The sequence below is a fragment of the Crocodylus porosus genome, unplaced genomic scaffold (genome assembly GCF_001723895.1).
Source record: "Crocodylus porosus isolate Cpor-Errol unplaced genomic scaffold, CroPor_comp1, whole genome shotgun sequence".
Lineage (NCBI taxonomy): Eukaryota > Metazoa > Chordata > Crocodylia > Crocodylidae > Crocodylus > Crocodylus porosus.
Window position 1 is genome coordinate 19,095,018 of NW_017728909.1, and position 17,035 is coordinate 19,112,052.

The 17,035-nt window shown below is 47.9% G+C and overlaps 1 protein-coding gene across 10 annotated transcripts in view; it reads left to right on the top strand.

Moving 5' to 3' along the window:
• Positions 1–17,035, top strand: part of CELF4 (CUGBP, Elav-like family member 4) — an 860,358-nt gene that overhangs the window by 777,806 nt on the left and 65,517 nt on the right. For 7 of the 10 annotated variants that reach the window (XR_002100356.1, XR_002100357.1, XM_019531828.1 and 4 more), the window contains exons 9-10: positions 10,630–10,695; positions 13,416–13,496. Coding sequence is in view for 8 of the 10 variants with exons in the window: in XM_019531828.1 (XP_019387373.1) it covers positions 10,630–10,695; positions 13,416–13,496 (147 nt within the window). In the remaining 2 variants the exon portion in view is untranslated. The remainder of the gene's footprint in view (positions 1–10,629; positions 10,696–13,415; positions 13,497–17,035) is intronic. The other 3 variants (XM_019531830.1, XM_019531836.1, XM_019531834.1) reach the window with 1 other exon arrangement.

Sequence of the window (17,035 nt, forward strand, 5' to 3'; positions counted from 1 at the left end):
TGACCGTCTGCCACTTAGCAGTGGAGGGCTCATCTTGAGGTGCATCCTCCTTGGTCGTACAACCCTGCAGGGAAAGAAAATAATGACTCCCACTGTCATGCCATGGCATGGCTTTTGAGACTGTCACCTCTTTGCAGCAACGGCTGCCATTTCTTGTTTGCACAATGCCTGGAGCAGTGCAGCCCCGACGAGTCTGTCTGCACCACAGTGGAAGCAGGTCCTGTCCAATGCACCCATTTCTACATATGGTAGTGAGCCTGCTTGAGGGTTTCTCTGTGGGTGCTCTGGAACCTCAGCCTCCAACAATGTTGCGAGCGACCTCACTAGCCTCACTAGCATCCTTCTGGATTTGAAGTGTGGAGTGGGTTTGGGGGCGAGGGGGGGCACAACTGTCTAGGGAGCATCCCAGCCACCACACTGTAGACAGGCCCAAGCTGATTCAGCTGTCAGAGTCATGTCAGTGTAAATATTAAATTAACAATAATAATAAATCCAGAGACTGGGTCGGTCTTGTCCAGGCTGTGCCAATGACCCGTGGTGCAACCTCCGTTAAGTCACATCGCTGCTGTCTGCTTCTGTTTCCCGTGTCGGTCTCGACTTTTCAGACTGGGAGCTCCTTGGGGCAGAGACCATCTCTCCCTATGTCTTTGACTAGTGTCCAACACAATGGGGGCCCAGAGGAATGGCTGTAACGCAACCAGTAACTACTGATCGATCTAGAGGTGAATTATATTGATTTATAGAAGGGGGTAGCTGCTAGGCCTCTTAGTTATTCAAATTGGACCATATATGCGAACCCTATTACTCCTGCCATTGAATGTGAACAGAGGTGCGGATTGGCAGACCTGCAGGAGAGAGGCGAAAAGGATGGGTCCCGTGGACAGCGTGACTTCACCAGCATGGAGGGCAAATAAACAGTGGGACAACATGCCTTTGGCAGTGTGATGTCTGGCCCCTGGGAGACAAAATGGGGACATAAAACACAGGATCAGTGGTTGTTTTCTGCCGGATCAGCACATTCTTTCTGTTATTGCAGTTATTGTTGTGTCTGAATACCTAATTAATTACAACAGTAAACGCCGGCTTCTTTAATCACAGCATCAGCTGTCCTAATCAATCTTAATAATATGGAATCCGTACTATGGCACCCATGAATTTTAATCTACATAAATTTCTTAAGACCTCTCGCAAGCTTGTTGTATGAAATGATATAATTATGGATATAGATTAGGGCTGTAGAGAGTGATTTAAATTGGATTTAAGGAGAAGGTGAATAGCATCCTCCCACTCATTTATTTATTTATTTATTTTAATCTTGACCTTGCAGAGCGGCTTTTTATATTGTTAGTATTAATACGAGGATTGTTGTCATTGTTGTTACTGTTATATTCCTCCCGTAGACTGAAGAGCGCGCCCAGCTTTTCTGATCTCCCCCCACCCTGCGATGCCCCCATCAGAAGCCACTTTAGCATAACCTTTCTGGTTGATTTATTTGTAAAATTCCCAAAAGAGGACAGGCAAAGCCATGCAAAGGCTCTGAAAATGCAAGCAACACCTCCTTGTCATATATTTAGGGGATGAAGCAGAAAAGCCTGAGAAAACTTGAAAGAGTGCATGGGGACATGACTGGAGGGGTGGAGAGATGAAGCTGGAAGCCTTCCTTGGAGAGGAGTCTCTGTGACTGCCCCATGTCCTGCTCTTGCAATCTGGGGGCAGAAGTCACGGTAGGGTCTGAGGAATGGGTTGCACACAGATCAAGCTTTACATTGGCATTATGCTTTGCAGCTGGGGCTCACACCTGAGAGAACAATCCAAATCCCACTGGCTTCATTGGGAACATGATAGGGCCCCAGCCTCAGTCCTTTAATCTACACCAGTGTCACCCCATTGCCGTTCCTCCTATTTTCCCCGATATAAGCAGAAGCAAAACCCAGGCCTTTTTTTGTGTAGCCTGTTCTCTCTCGTGGACCCCGGCTGCTGACTCACTCATAGATGTTATTCTGGGGTCACCAATAATGCAAGCTCATTTAAAAAAAATATTGCACTGATTTTCATGTATACTCCAAGTGATGAAAATGTATTGCATTCTGCTCTGTTTCCCACTTCTTTTTCTCCTACAAAGCTAGATGTTGGGTCTAAAAATTAGATGTGTCCCTTTAAAAAGTGGATCTTCTGTGGGTAAATGTGTTGGTGGTGAGAAAGCTTTCTGGTGTTCATTTTAAAGCACCAATGTTTCGTTCTGACTTTGGGAAATCATCCTCGGGGGGCTTTTTTTTTTTTTTGGCATCTGGCAAAGGAGTCAGGAAATGACAGTAACAGATCTACTTTCTTTGAAGGACTTGGGAGTCGTTTCTTGACTTCTGCCTAATGAATAAGTGCTGCCTTCGTTAAATTTATGTTTATGGTCGTATAGTAGGTCATTGGCTTGTTTTATGTCTCCAGGTTTATGGCAGGTTATCTGCCATGGTCACCTTGTGTCATCTTGGCCAATTGTATCTAAGCAGGATTTTTTTTTTCCCCATCGAGATATTGAAATGATCAAATTAATATAGAAGCAATCTCCTTCCCTCTGTCTAGCATCCTGGGGTAAGGGTCTTGCCCTGAGCTGACAGCTGAAGATGCTGTTAGCATCTGTTTCCACAATATCGTTTGCTTTGGGGGGCAGACTGAGTTGCTGCATGCTGGCCTAGCAACATTGACTGCAGCAGCCCCACTCAGGCTGTCAGGACTCAGCTGCAAACAAGTCTCCTCCACCCTGCTCCAGCTCCTCAGTCGCTGTGTCTATTCAAGATGCTTTACTGCGCAGTAATCTACTGCACAGTAAAGTGTCACTGTCTAGACATGCAAGTGCTTACTGAGCAGTAAATGATTTACTACCTGCCTACACATATGCAGGTAGTAAATTTAATGTGCAGGAAAGCCAAATAGCCTTAATTGCACATCTATTCTGGTATCTATGTAATTCTTAAATGCACATGTAGACGCGCCCAGCACCTGTGTAAGCCAGCTCAGACTTTCCAGCACGTCGGCAGAGTCGATGTAAAATCTAGGGGAGCCGACTATGAGGGATTCTTACTGTGGGGTTTCTAACTTACATCTCACCTTTGAATCCTACCTGTCATTTTTCGGGACTGTCAGTCCATCATCTTTCACCAGGCCCCCTTCAGCTGGAGCTTTGCGTGACAGGTGAAGGCACAAGGGGAAGAGCGTAACAGCACAGAAAGGGAACGAGCACAGGCGTGAATGAGCAGAGTTCCCTCAGCCGAGCCCCGGTAATGCTAGAGATTGCAGTGTTCAAGGACTCTGTCCCACTGAAACGCAGACCCTGCGTTAATTGGGCGCATGCACTGCAGTGAGTAATAAAACAAAGCCCGGCACACTCTTCTCTGGGAGGACAAAGAAATCATTCAGATCCCCCCTGTTCATTTTGAGTTTTAACAAGAGATGAAGCTCCCCTCTGCCAACAGACAAATATGAGCGAGCCTTGGGGAGGGTTGGAACTGGATAGGGACTCTTTATCTCAGTCCTATCTTCACTTTTATTTCACTTCATATCTAGGTATATTGAGATGTAAGCTGGCTGTGATGCTTATCCATATGGCATGGCTCTAAGGAAGTGTGTGTTTTGAGCACTGAAGATCTCAAAAGCTGATGGCCCCATCTGTACAGCAAACAGGGCATGGATAAGTGCACCTCAGCTAGCTTTAATTTAGATAGGACGGGCAAGAATGGCAGTGACACCCTTGGTGGGATGGACTTCAGCACAGGTTGTACAAGCCTGCTGGAGACCCTGTATATGGCCTCCAGTTGACAGTCCAGGCGAAGAGTTGCCGTATCACCTCTGCTTCCTCTCCTAACTAAATTAAAGCTTGCAAGCTAGCATTGGGCATGCCTATCTATGCTATGCTCATCCCTTCTTTTGCTGTGTTGATGCATCCTTTGAGCTAAAGGACCCGGGTTTCAGAAATCCTGGGTTCAGTTGGGGCACTCATTCCTAGACATGTCTTCCTGACCGCTGGTCAGCCTTCTAGTCATTTTCTAAGGGGTCCTTTCAGGGAAAGAAACAGTGAATTAAGTTGTTTTTATAGTTCAGAGAGCCCCAAGCTGCTGAAGTGTTGCCTCGCTGCAGGTTTCATTGCTGGAGGGGGGGGAGATAGGGTTCAGTTGGGTTGGCCTCATGCTGACCATGCTTGCTTTGTAAGTCTGTGCAGAGTGGCTTGGGTTGAGATTGCATCTAGGCCCCAGCAAAGAGGAGAAAGTACTAAAACCCCGTGCCTTCCTCTCCTCTGAGGTCAAGGGCCCCAATGGGGGACCTTTCTATTGCCTGCAGTGGGCTTCAAGCCAGGTCAAATTTGACACAGGACCTAAGCCGAGACCAGGAGCAGGAGAAGCCCCCAACTTTACAGTCAGACAGTGCCCGGGCTGACAAGGCTCCTAATGGCCTGGGAAAATAACAAGCACTAAAAGCTTTGCGTGGGAGAGACAAGAGCTGCATTTAGCGCCCTGTTGTGCCAAGCCCTTTAAATAAAACATTTTGCTGCTTTTAATATTTAATCCTAAAAGGTAAAGAGTGGTTTCAAATTAAGGTCCCTAAGCTGATTACCTTGGCGCTGATGAGGAAAGCGTGTCTCTCAGGCCACGTGGACTTGAACTAGCGGCATGGACTTCCGTGTCCGGAGGCCTCGTTCTCTTCTTCCGAGATAGGGACAGAGTCTGGTTGTCCAAAGTCCTCCGCGGGTGCGTCGGGTGTTGGCTGCATCCAAGGCTGAGATTTTGACTGTGCTGTGCCAACGCTTCTGCTGGGACTTCGACCTAGAGGTTCCTGACTAGAGGGTCTTGCTTGGGGTTAGACCCATCACCCTATTTGTGGTCAATAGGGAACTTTACCCCCGGTCAGATTGGTACAGACATCTGGGAGGGTTTCCTTCTTCTATAGCAGGGGGCATGGGCTCCAAAAATCTTTTGAGTGTATAGGACCGATCTTTTACAGAAGTAGGACATTAGTTGCTGTGATCCCTTTACTTTACCTGGGGCAGGTTAGGGGGGTTATGTCTTGTCACCACACGGTTGACGATACTTTTATGAAGGGGTTAGATTATGGATTAGATTATGGGTTAGATTATGGATTTGTATAAAAATGGTTTGGATAGGCACAGTCCCACTTTAGGCAGGGGGTTGGCCTAGATGACCACCGGAGCTCCCTTCCAGCCCTGATTCTCTGTGATTTTTATGAGTTCCCAGGGAGATCCTGGCCCTTGTCCCCTCTGAAGCCTTGGCTACCATGAACCTCTCCATACCTTAGCCCCTTTATAAAAGGTAAGAACCAAGCAGAGAAAAGTCGTTCAGTTCCACAAAGGATTTCAATCTGCCCCAAATTTGGGTGCATTCTGATTGGGAACAAAAACCTATTTGCAATTCTCTGCCAAAGGTGATGGGATGAAGCCCCAGATGCTGGAAGCATGAGCATCTCCAGCCCCAGGGACTGTGAAAGGATGCTGGGATGCCCAAGGTCCCCGTCTTGAGACAGCCTGTTTGGGTTTGACATTTATGGAAAGCCCTGGGTCCCTGAGCCTTGCAGACTGCCCGAATACTTCAGATCTGGGAGAGAAACTGCTGTGGCAGGAAAGGGGGCACATTTCTGGAAGAAACCCTGATCTGGCAGCTTGGGTCCCCTCCCCTTTTCAGGGGGATCTTGCTGCAAATCCAACTGCCTCTAGGGCACTCTTCAGTTTGGGCCAACCAACAACTTCCGCTCCACTCCCCTCCCTGAAAAAAAACCCAATTCATTAGGAAGTTTCCTATAATTAAACTTTGGTCAGACTTTTTTTCTATCCAAATAATGACCCAATAGCTGTTAGTGGGTGGGGTTTTTTTTTTAATTCTGCTCCCATTTACCCCTCACCTTGATGGAGCGCATGGTCACAAGGGCATGGGAGGTTGCATGATTGCAAGGATATGATTGTTGGGGGGGGGGGTTAAGTTTAAGGCACTCACGGCATGGACTCCATCACATTGCCAGGGTATTCCTGTGCCTTTGTGGGCAGGCAAAGGAAGGGACCAGAAACAGATGGAAATCACATTTAGTGAAGACGCCCAAATCTGCCCAAGTGAGGGAAAGGGCTGGGATGTCTAATTGTGAGGAGGGGGGAGTGGCAGCTGGGATTGCTGGGTCCCACCCTGGAATCTGGCTTTGTCTTGCTGCTAATTAATACGTGTCAGTCGCAGATAGAAAGAGAGGTTTGTTCTACAGCACTGACGAGTATTAGAGGTACAATCGTATGATACCTCGCTGGGGTGCTCGGCTCTCTGCATGCGCTCCCCATTGAATACTGAGCCTAGGTCAGAGCCTCTCTTCTGATACTCCGAGCCCTCCCTGGGACGGACCCCTGCCACACAAGCACTCCCCGCTCCCTCTGTGACTCCCGTCACAGCCGTGTCCTGATGGGGCAATGGAAATGTCGAGCGGCCAGAGAGGCCGATGAGTTCAGGAGACAGATCTTCGCCCAGTGGCAGGAACTCACTCTTGTAAGCAGTAAGGAAAACCACAGTCTTCATCCTATTCAAAACCGAAGGCATCTCTTTCCTTAGTAATTTTGCCACCCACATGCATACATATGGGCACGTACACAAATGAACAGCCTATTAATTAGGCAAACTTCTTCTCCTATTCTGTGGGAAGGAAAGGAGAAAAATAGCTCTTGTCAAGTCAGTGTTTAAATAATTAGGAGGTGTCCTGGTACCGCAGCAGTGGAAGGTCATTGGGTATTGGGACAGATGATGATTATGCCTCTGTCACCGATGTAAAAAAGAAAAGAAGTAGGGGACAGATGACACAAACCTTTGAACTTGGGGAAAGTCTCCCCATCTAGTGACTTACACATGAATCAGTGGTAAAACTCTACCCTTGCAAGTCTGCCCCTGTTTATTGTGGGGTCACCATGTGCTAATAAAGACAAAGAGAAGTCTACTAGTGACACTAAGTAGCAGCCACCTCCTGCACGCAGCTCCTCTGAGACTGCTGCATGTCTGTCCACTCCTGATCCCAGTGCAATTTGCATCCACATACAAATAAGCATCGCGCGGGGTGTGCGTTTATCTGCCCGTGCTCTTAGATGCGTGCATGTCCTGCCGAAAATTGTAAGCTGTTTCCCTCCGTTCCAGACTGCGAGGTTTTGTTGCAGAAATTCCCACCATTGCTCAGCCACATGAGTACCTCCTTTCTCATTAAGACTGCTCAGTCAAGCACCAGGTCCTGGGTTTGTGGGGTCCATTCTGTGCTGCTGGTGTCTTTCTCCAGCCATCCCACGTGGGCCAGTCTGCCTCATGCTTGGGTCCTTCCTAACATCTTTTTGACATCGTGGGAGCCTTTCCTTCCACCTCCTCCCCTCGCTCACAGACGTTTATGGCTGGAAGGGACCTCATGTGATCATCCCTTCCAGTCTGTATCTTAAGATCTGCAAAAAAAATGGTTTGTGCAGTAAAAAAAAAAGTTTTAGTTGAATGTTTCCCTTCTAGGGTTGAAAATGGGGCGGGGGGTAGAGTTATGGGAGGAGTATGTTTTCTAGTGTATTTTAATTAATCTAGTTCAACCCCCTGCTCAAGGCAGGATCATCCCTGTTTGTACCATCTAAACCTTTTCCTAAAACGAATGGAGATGCTACAGCTTTCTTCCAGTGCTTCACCGTCCTTGTAGTTCAAAACTTTTCCTAATATCCAACCTAAATGTCCCTAGTTGCCATTTAAAACCATCCCTTTTTGTTCAGTCCCATTGGCCATGGGCAGTGGTCTATCCTCTGTTTATAACACCCCTTCAGGTGTATTTGCCAGAGCTTGCCACTCCTTATCAGACTTTCCCTGTCTCTTCCTGGGCTCACCAAGGGCAAACAGACTTTCTTTCTAGACCTTTGCGTTGACCATCTGAGCCCTTGCCTCAAGTCACACCGCCTTTCCCGGAGAGAGAAGGGAGGTGAAGAGGAGGGGGAGCAAGTGGCAGCTCCCTAAGGGATCCTCTTAAAAGTACAAAGCCTGGGGGACTACATAAATGTAGAACAGTGCAGTACTAATAAATACAAATTAAACTCATAACAAGAAGTGAAATATTAGGGCCAAGGTGACACTTGGACTGAAGGTGCAGCCAAGCTTTGCTTTAAATATTTTATTGCTGCAGATAAAGAAAGAGCTTATTCAATCCTTTTTTTGTGTGTGTGTGTGTACCAACCAGAGGGGAAGGGGCTGGGAGGGGAACGTCTTCACCAGCTTTAGCTGTGCTGGCACAAGACTTCAAAGTTTCACAAAAATAAACAGTTTTAGGAAGTTTGTATAGCGAGAAGATAAAGTTCTTTGGGTAAATCTGATATCTTTTATTAGACCAACTCAAATAGCTGCGGAAAAAATCTTTGCAAGCTTTCAGGCACAAATGCCCTTCGTCAGGCTGAGGAAGCGTCTGCAGTTGGTGTGCACTCGTCCTGGATGGAGTGAATAGTAAAGGAGCCAAAGGCTGGGCTGCGTGCAAGAAAACTAATCAGTGACACTTTATAGCCACTATTCAAATATTTTTTATATTTTATTTTTTAAACATGTTTATGGCGAGAAGATGCACTTTCAAAGCAAGGGAGGGCTTGGGTGCCTCAGACACCGATTCACTGCTTCTTCTCCGAAAGCTGTGGAGCGGCGCCGTTAGAGCAGCTGCTGTATGCAGCCGAGGGGGTGGCTGCGTTTGAGCAGAGAGCAAAGCAATGCTTTTAAAACAGTGTTGAGGGGAAACGAGCAATAGTTTCCTTCTGCTCCGCCATCTGTCTGTCTTCAATTGTTGTCTCTCACAGCACTGTAGAAAATTTAGGGTGAGAGGGGACCTCAGGAGAACGCATCCAGTCCTGCCCCCTGCTCCAAGCAGGACCAGCCCCAACTACATCATCCCAGCCCGGGCTTTGACTACCCGGGGCTTCAAAACCTCCAAGGATGGAGAGGTTTAGACTTAGACTTAGGTTGCAAGCATCTTAGCACCAGGTCAGTCCTTCTCTTCAAGGATTGTCCAGCACCTACTGCCGTATGGAGGTGTTGGTCCAGAGCTGGAGCTCCTAAGGGCTCCCATGACACAAACTATTCAGAATAAAAACCACCCTGGCACTAGCTCTGAAGCTGGGTTCCAGATTGAAATTGCCTCCAATTTGTGGACGAGTTTAGGCCCAAGCCATCTAGACTTGGGTCAATCGCTACTACCTACCTTTCTAAGGAAAAACAAAACCTGCTTCTGCCCCATGTCTGGGCTATTTCTATCATTTTGCACCTGCATTTTCCTCTCCCTGGTGTGTTCATTGTATGGAAGAAAAAATAAAGAGGATCATCACCTTGAGTCACATCCCAGTTATTCCACTCGCAATGTCTGTATTGCAAAACCAGTGCTGAATGAGTGCGACCACATCCACGGCCGTTGGCAATGATAATCAGCAGCACTCAGGGCAGGGTCAGGGTTGTGGTCCAGGTGAAGCAGGGCAAGAGTTGCTTGCGACTAGTAGGGCAGCTGGGAGCTCATGAGGGTCGCGCCCCAGTAGTCCCACTCCCCTCTTCAGCCTTATGCCCTCCCCCCACTCATGGGATATGCCGATGCTGTGGGGAAAAGTGTCAGCACAGCCAGCAGCCAGGGACCTAATGCAGCCACTGGCTAGCAGGGGGAACAGGAGGGTCACTACTCCCAGAGCCCGCTACATGAACCCTTTGGCTGCTGCCACCTCTCCCATAGACGCAGCATCACCCATGGGTGGGGGGGCATGGCATGAAGCTGGTGAGGGGCCCAGGACTCCTGGGACATACCCCTCACATCACTCCAGGTGCAGTTCACCTGTTCCTCCTCTGCTTCTTACCTTGAGGGTGCATTGCAGTAGCAGGATAGGCTTGTGTCTCCTGAACAACCAACTTGCTTTATTTTCTCTTTCTTTTGCTCATTTGTGCATTCAGTTGGGGGTTTTTTCATCCTCTCCTCCTCTCTCGCTGTCTTTCTTTCTGTGTTTGCATACCTCTCCCCTTCCAGAGGTAGGGGTTTCCGAGAAGAGTGCCGAAGGGTTTGTCCTAGGCATCCTTCTCAACCTGGCTCCAGTTGGGAGTGGAGCTTTGCATTAGAGCAACCATGCACAACCCCGCCTCTATCCAGATAAAAGCCCTGGGCATCTGTACGCATACATTTATCTGCTCCAATGCATGGGGTGATTAATCGAGTCTGCTCTGCACGCGAGCGGAGGTGCCTGGCGCTGCCACGCATACATCACTATAAATGACAAAATGCACGGCAGTGCTGAGAAAATGGCAGCGATACACTTTTGCACTAAAACACCTTCAGTGAGTTTTAGTTCAAAAGCGTGCCGCTGCCATTTTCTCCGTGCTGACATGCATTTTGCCATTTATACAAATGCAGGCAATGCAGCCCCGGGCGCTTTTAAAAGGCTTGGATAGAGCTGAGCAAACCCACCCTGGGTGAGTGAAGTGAGTCGGTTTGCCGTGAGAGGTGCACGAGCTGCACCTGTTCTGTGAACTTCAGTCTCCACGTTCATCCGCTCCTCACCCGGCCCGCCCCAGGGAAGAGTGGGAATGTGCTATTTCAATGCCTTTATTTCCTTTCTCTCTTGTGTCTCCACAGCACAGAGCCCCACTGCAGCCGACCCTTTGCAACAAGCCTACGCTGGAGTGCAGCAGTACGCAGGTCGTTAGTATTAACACTTTCTCCCAATAAACCTTTCGCTTCCCGGTAGCATTTTACTGTGCCGGGGGGAGGGGAGGGGATTGGGTTCATGAGCTGGGGACAGCACCAGGCCATGACAGCGGGGTGTGAACGCACCCGCTAAATCTGAACCCCCAAATTGGACCCAGTCCAGCCCTTTTTGAAGTCCGTGGAAAGATTGCTGTTGACTTGCATGGAGCCAAATAAAACCCTTGCCCCCGGTGCAGCTCCATTCGCTTTGGTCTCCTGATTTACACCACGACAGGAAAATCAGATCTCCCCAGATTCCTGTTGCCTGTGGTCTCCCTGGTCCAACAGCCAGAGGGGAAGGGCATTGGCAAAGCTTCATCTTACCTCTCCCAGCCTCTCTACCCTCTGAGGCGCACGGGGAGGTCTGTGCTGCAGGGTGATGCGCTGTTGCAGCCGTGCATAACCCCGCACGGGCTGCCATGTCCTATGTTGCCCAGATCCTCAGATGGCTGGCCAGATTGGGTCTAAAGCTTGCTCCAGCCTGTCCGCCTGAGCTGCCGTCACCGCTGTGTTTGCCCCGTGGACAAACCCAGCAGCCCTTCCCGTGACACATCGGGTCCAACTTCTGCTCTCAGCCCTGCCGGCGTCAGTCCAGAGCAACTCCTTTAGAGTTGATGGACTGACACCGGCAGGCCTGACCCGATGCAGAGCGTGACCCTGATGTGTTCTGCATCCCCTCCCGGGGCGGCCATCACTAACACCACGAGGAAGCCGCAACCCCAAAGTCATTATTTCCCGCGGTAAGTGGAGCAGTCATGGGCTCCTGCTGTGGAATGGCTATTATCTCAGGTCAGTGCTGTATCTGGGAACTTAATTTAATTCTCTATGTAAGGCTTCATTTGCTGGTGTTTTAGTTATTGTCATTTATTGCTTGTGAGGTTTGATGGATGGATAGCAGCTCAACCCTTTGAGCTGTTAATTAACCCTTCTGCACACACGCGCGCACGCTTACCCCCTCTCTCTGGGTGCCCAGGCAGCCTCAAGCTGTATTTTTAGTACAGTGGCACATTATCTGCCATCCACAGGGCTGAATGGCACCCACAACCCATTTGCTGAGGGTGCTGGAACTGGCGACATTTTTCCAGTACTTCCACTGTGTGTATGCACGTCTGCATATATGTGTGTATATGAGAGAGACCTTGTCTCAAGTGTGTAAAAAGATCATAGGGAGTGTGCAAGAGAGAATCTGCATATGGGTATTGTGTGTGTGTGTGCACGTGCACATGCATGTGAATATAAACACGAGAGACTAATGAATTAAATGTATTTGGCACAGCTGAACGAAAGGGGAGGGTGTGTGTGCAAGAGACTGTGTAAATGCCTGGGTGCCTATCCACATCAAGTTACTATAGCATGGAAAGTTGTGTGTGTGTTTTTGTGTGTGTGTCTGTGTATGTGTGTGTGTGCATGCACACGCATGTGCATGTGAATATAAACACGAGAGACTAATGAATTACATGTATTTGGCACAGATGAATGGAAGGGGAGGGTGTGTGTGCAAGAGACTGTGTAAATGCTTGGGTGCATATCCACGTCAGGTTACTATAGCATGGAAAGTTGTGTGTGTGTGTGTGTGTGTGCGTGCACGCACATGCATGTGCATGTGAATATAAACACAAGAGACTAATGAATTACATGTATTTGGCACAGATGAATGGAAGGGGAGGGTGTGCGTGCAAGAGACTGTGTAAATGCCTGGGTGCATATCCACGTCAGGTTACTATAGCATGGAAAGTTGTGTGTGTGTGCATGCACATGTGCACACACATGTGCATGTGAAAATAAACACAAGAGACTAATGAATGAAATGTATTTGTCTGGCACAGCTGAATGAAAGGGGGGGTGTGCAAGAGACTGTGTAAATGCCTGGGTGTGTAGAGCATGGAAAGTAGTATGCTATGGTAAGACCTGATCCTGTCGTCTTTATGCCCCAAGCATCACACTGGAAGTTTGGGGATGTGGATAAAGCTTAACCTGAAGGGGCCACATCACCATTGGCACAGGATGAGCCAGAAATCAAAATCAGACCCCAAAGGGGAGCTTGATGGCTTTTCCACATGAAAGAGTCTCCCTGGGTCTGCAGTTACGTGGCCTTGGTTTTGAAGGCCACAATCCCAAAGACAGACCCAGCTCCTCTGTGCAGTGTCTGAATTACCCTACCTCTTGAGGGTGCTGAGGGGCAGGCGTCAGGAAGGGACTGAGTGGTGTAATGGATGCTAGAGGACCCGCCATCCAAAGCTGCACTGACAATCTTGCCTCCCTGGGAACCCAGCAAGTGGTCTGACAGCCTGGAGCTTCCTCTCCAGCCCCATCTAAAATGTAGGGGGGTGGGGGACACTACTGGTCCCCAAGCCATTCAGTCCCCTTGCTGAGTGGAAGTGGGTACAGGGTGCATAGTGGGCATGCACCCTTGTATTGGCATCCCTTTGCATTGAACCTGCCACTCAAAGCAACGTATAGGGCAGCAAAGCTAACATCGAGGAGGGGAGCATCTGCAACCAGAGCAAGCAGGGCTGGGCGATGGATGCTCACTGGGAGATCTGTCTCCTCCCCTGTGTCTCTCCACTCACGGTCAAAATGCTGGAGATATGTCTACTTACAGCTTGGTGGAATGACTCCCTGGTGCTGAAATCTTCCTCTCTTTTTTTTTCCCTCTCCCTTTCTTTCTCCTATAGCTGCTTATCCTGCTGCTTATGGCCAGATTAGCCAAGCATTTCCACAGCCACCTCCCATGATCCCACAGCAACAGAGAGAAGGTGAGTAAAGAGAGATGCTCTCTATACCATCAAGCCAGCCCCATTGCATTATAGTCTCTTACGTCTACACAGCTCATCAAATGCCTCATCCCTTTAGTCTACTCTTGCAGGCTCCTTCTTACCTGACATCCTTTCTTGCTCATGGTAACCCACAGAAACATTAGGTCCTCTCTGCCACTGGCGGGCAGCTTAACTGAGCAACCTGGATAGCGACATTTTGTACAAAGTCGTACGTGTTATAACTGGTTAAAAAAAAAAATTCAGTTTATAGAACTGGAGTTTCATTTCATCCAAAATGTTTCACAAGAATGGGTCGATTTTGGTGTTGGGTGGAGAGGGGCAGGGGAAAAAGTCAAAACTTTTCCACTGGGAAAAAGTCAAAACTTTCCATTTTGACAAAGTCAAAATGTTTAGTCTCCGTAATGTTTAATGTTTCAAGAGCGTCACGTAATGTCAACCTTTACGTGATGTTAAAATGCAAAATGGAAACTCTTCTGGGATACATTCAATGCGGTGTATGTCATTTTATGCTTGGGACATGAATGGAACAGAAATGCCAGCCTGAAGCCATTCAAGATGGCACTCAATCCCAAGGGTCCACCCGAGCTTAGTGGCTAGTCTGGCTAAGGGTAGGCTGGTGTCTGTAGCCAAAAAGACACAAATAATTTGTTTGGCTCAAATCCCTGCAGCTTTGATTCCCTAAGTAATGGCATATGCATTTACACCTGGGCCCACTAAATGAGTCCTATTCCCATGAGCCCCGAGCCAGGATCAGACTCCAGCATCTAGAACCACAGCACAATACCTTGTTCATTTTGCTATCCAACACAATACTGTTGAGCCAACACAGTTGCAAATCAATTTGGAGGTGATTTTTTTGGTTCATGAGAGACTGTGAAATGTTGGGTCTTGATGTGGAACCTGCCCCCCTGCCAATGTCATAGTTTCCCATGGGAACAGTAATTCCAGTTCCTAATTAGCTCTAGTATTGTCCATGCTGCATGAGCATTGCACATCCCTCCATACTGATGCACAGCACTTTTGCTACCCGGTGGGGCTAGATTAAACACAGGGCTGAGCCTTGCTTAACATGGGACCTCAAAAGTTGCAAACGGTTGTTGTTTTGGAGCTGCTGTGCCCTTTTAGGATACCCTCCACCTCTTGGGGATTAGGAAGAAAAAATCCCCAGGGACAGATTTTGGTTACTGCCCAGCTTCTTGCAATGTCTGCTGCAGTGTCTAGTACTGGCCATAGTGGGAGCCAGGATCCCAAATTAGATGGGCCACTGGTATCATTTAGCTTAACCATTCCTGTGCATTTTGACTGCTGGGGACTTGTGACTGGGGAGGGGAGGAAAGAGCCTCCAGAAAGGCCAGTCCATGCTAACAGGCTGCATTTAACCTTTTTCAGAAATGTGAATAGATACAAAAATGCAGCAAGTGCTAACTCAGTAATAAAAAGCTTAATACTCAGCACTGATACAGTGCTTTATATCTGCAAAGCACTGCACAAACATTGATTCTTTAATGAAGCAGGCCTACCACAACAACAACATTGATGATCACGTTGTTAATAACAGTGCTAACCCTCGTCTCCCAATTCTCATTCTGGATAACAAGCCCAGAGCTGTTTGGCTCCTGCTACCAGCCTGCAGAGACTACTCATTACCTACAAACAGAGGCAGCACTCAGTAGCTGACAGTGTACGGGTAGGAGAACATATTCAAGCTGATCACAGCCTAGACGAAGTTTAGGTTTGGGTAATGAGAGACAGGTCACAATCTCGGCTAATTTTCATTTAGTCTGATTTGCTCATGCTTCTATAGCTCTTAAAAACCCAGAAAAACTCAACAAGGGGGAGAAGGAGAGATAGCTCACTACAGTGGAAGCTCAATCAGGGCTGTGCAAACTGTTGGCTTCTCTAATGCATGCCAAAACCAGAAGAGGTAGCAGACACAGCGCTGGAACAAGAGCGACAGTCTCAAAAGCAGTCACTGCGAGCGTCTACACGAGACGTTTACTATGCGGTAGCCTAATAACGCTACACAGTAGCGTGCCACTCCAAAACCATGCTAATATGCTACTGCACAATGTTATTAGGCTACTGCGCAGTAAGCGTCACAAAAAAACCTGTGCTCCGATGCTACTGTGCAGTAAATGCAGTGCATTCAGTTAACGGTTCATTAAGGAAGTACTAAAATAAATGCACAGTACCTATGGTGCATTAATGAGCATGTAGATGTGCCCGCTATGGAGTCTATGAGTGCTTTCCATCTGGGTTTGTGTCCCTCTGGAAGGACACTCCAAATGCATCCTTATGGTATAACCCAACTTTGGGAGCCTTTCCAAGACGAATGCCTTCTTTGTGAACGTTGCAGTCGGGTAGTCAGTGCTGTATGCCATTTCTGTGAGTCCACATCCTGCAACCAGATTTAAGTGGAAACAGAATGTTTCCATACTGGTGAAAGTATTTGCAGATATTATGAAATATTCACTTTTACCTGAACTGTGGATCTCTGTGCTCAAATTGGATGTCTGATCCTGAATGACTGTGGAACTCTCTACTCCTGCTGGGCTTGAACCTCCCTCACTTACAGTGGTGTAAAGTAGGGGTGTGGACACACGACATGCTTGTGTTAGTGTTATCCACTTGCCCACAGGTGGAAGGATGGAGCAGACACAACATACAGCCTACACCGGTGGGTTTGTTCGAATCTGGTGTAGAATTACCCCTGGAAAAATCATAGTTAAAACCACATTGGTGTCGGTTACCCCAGGGTATGTAACATCCATCCACAGTTCAACCCAGCGCATCTGTTGTCTCAAGGGAAACAGGTCATTTGTTGTGTACTCCCCAGTGGCAAGGCTCTGCAATACCAAGAACAACCTGCTGTCATACAAAAATGATAGAGATCATCCTAGTGTAAATGTGTCATGTGTCCACACTTTAGCAATAGCTTCTTTGAAGTCCGTGGATTTATAACAACATCACTGAAATCAGAATCAGGCCCTGAGTGTCTTCGAGTCATGTCCACCCATTTAAGCAACAGCAGCAGGATTTTGCTAGAGAAAAGCCATGACAACTATGGGAGAGACAACTTGATTCTGCTCTGCTTGGCCTAGACTGTCAGTAGCGCTGCCAGTGAGGAGCTAGATATTGGACTGACTTGCAGACCCACTGAAACAAATGGGAAAGTTGGGGCTAAAAAGTCCCTGTACTGCACTCAGTAGAATCAGTGCCAAGTAACCAAGAGCTCCCCTCCTCCCTGTCCTTCACCTCCCATTAAAGCCACTGTCACTGGAGCCACAAAACTCTCAAGTAATAGGAGGACTCTCATGACTATGGTTGAGGAAATCTTCCTCAGGCATTGAGCCAAGTCTATAGAGAAACAGCTGTGATCTTCACAACTAGAAAGATAACTGATGGGTTTGACTTAGCTTTATTTTTCTCAGGAAGTTCCTAGACACACACACACACACACACACACACACACACACACACACACACACACACACACACACACACACACACTTGTTTCA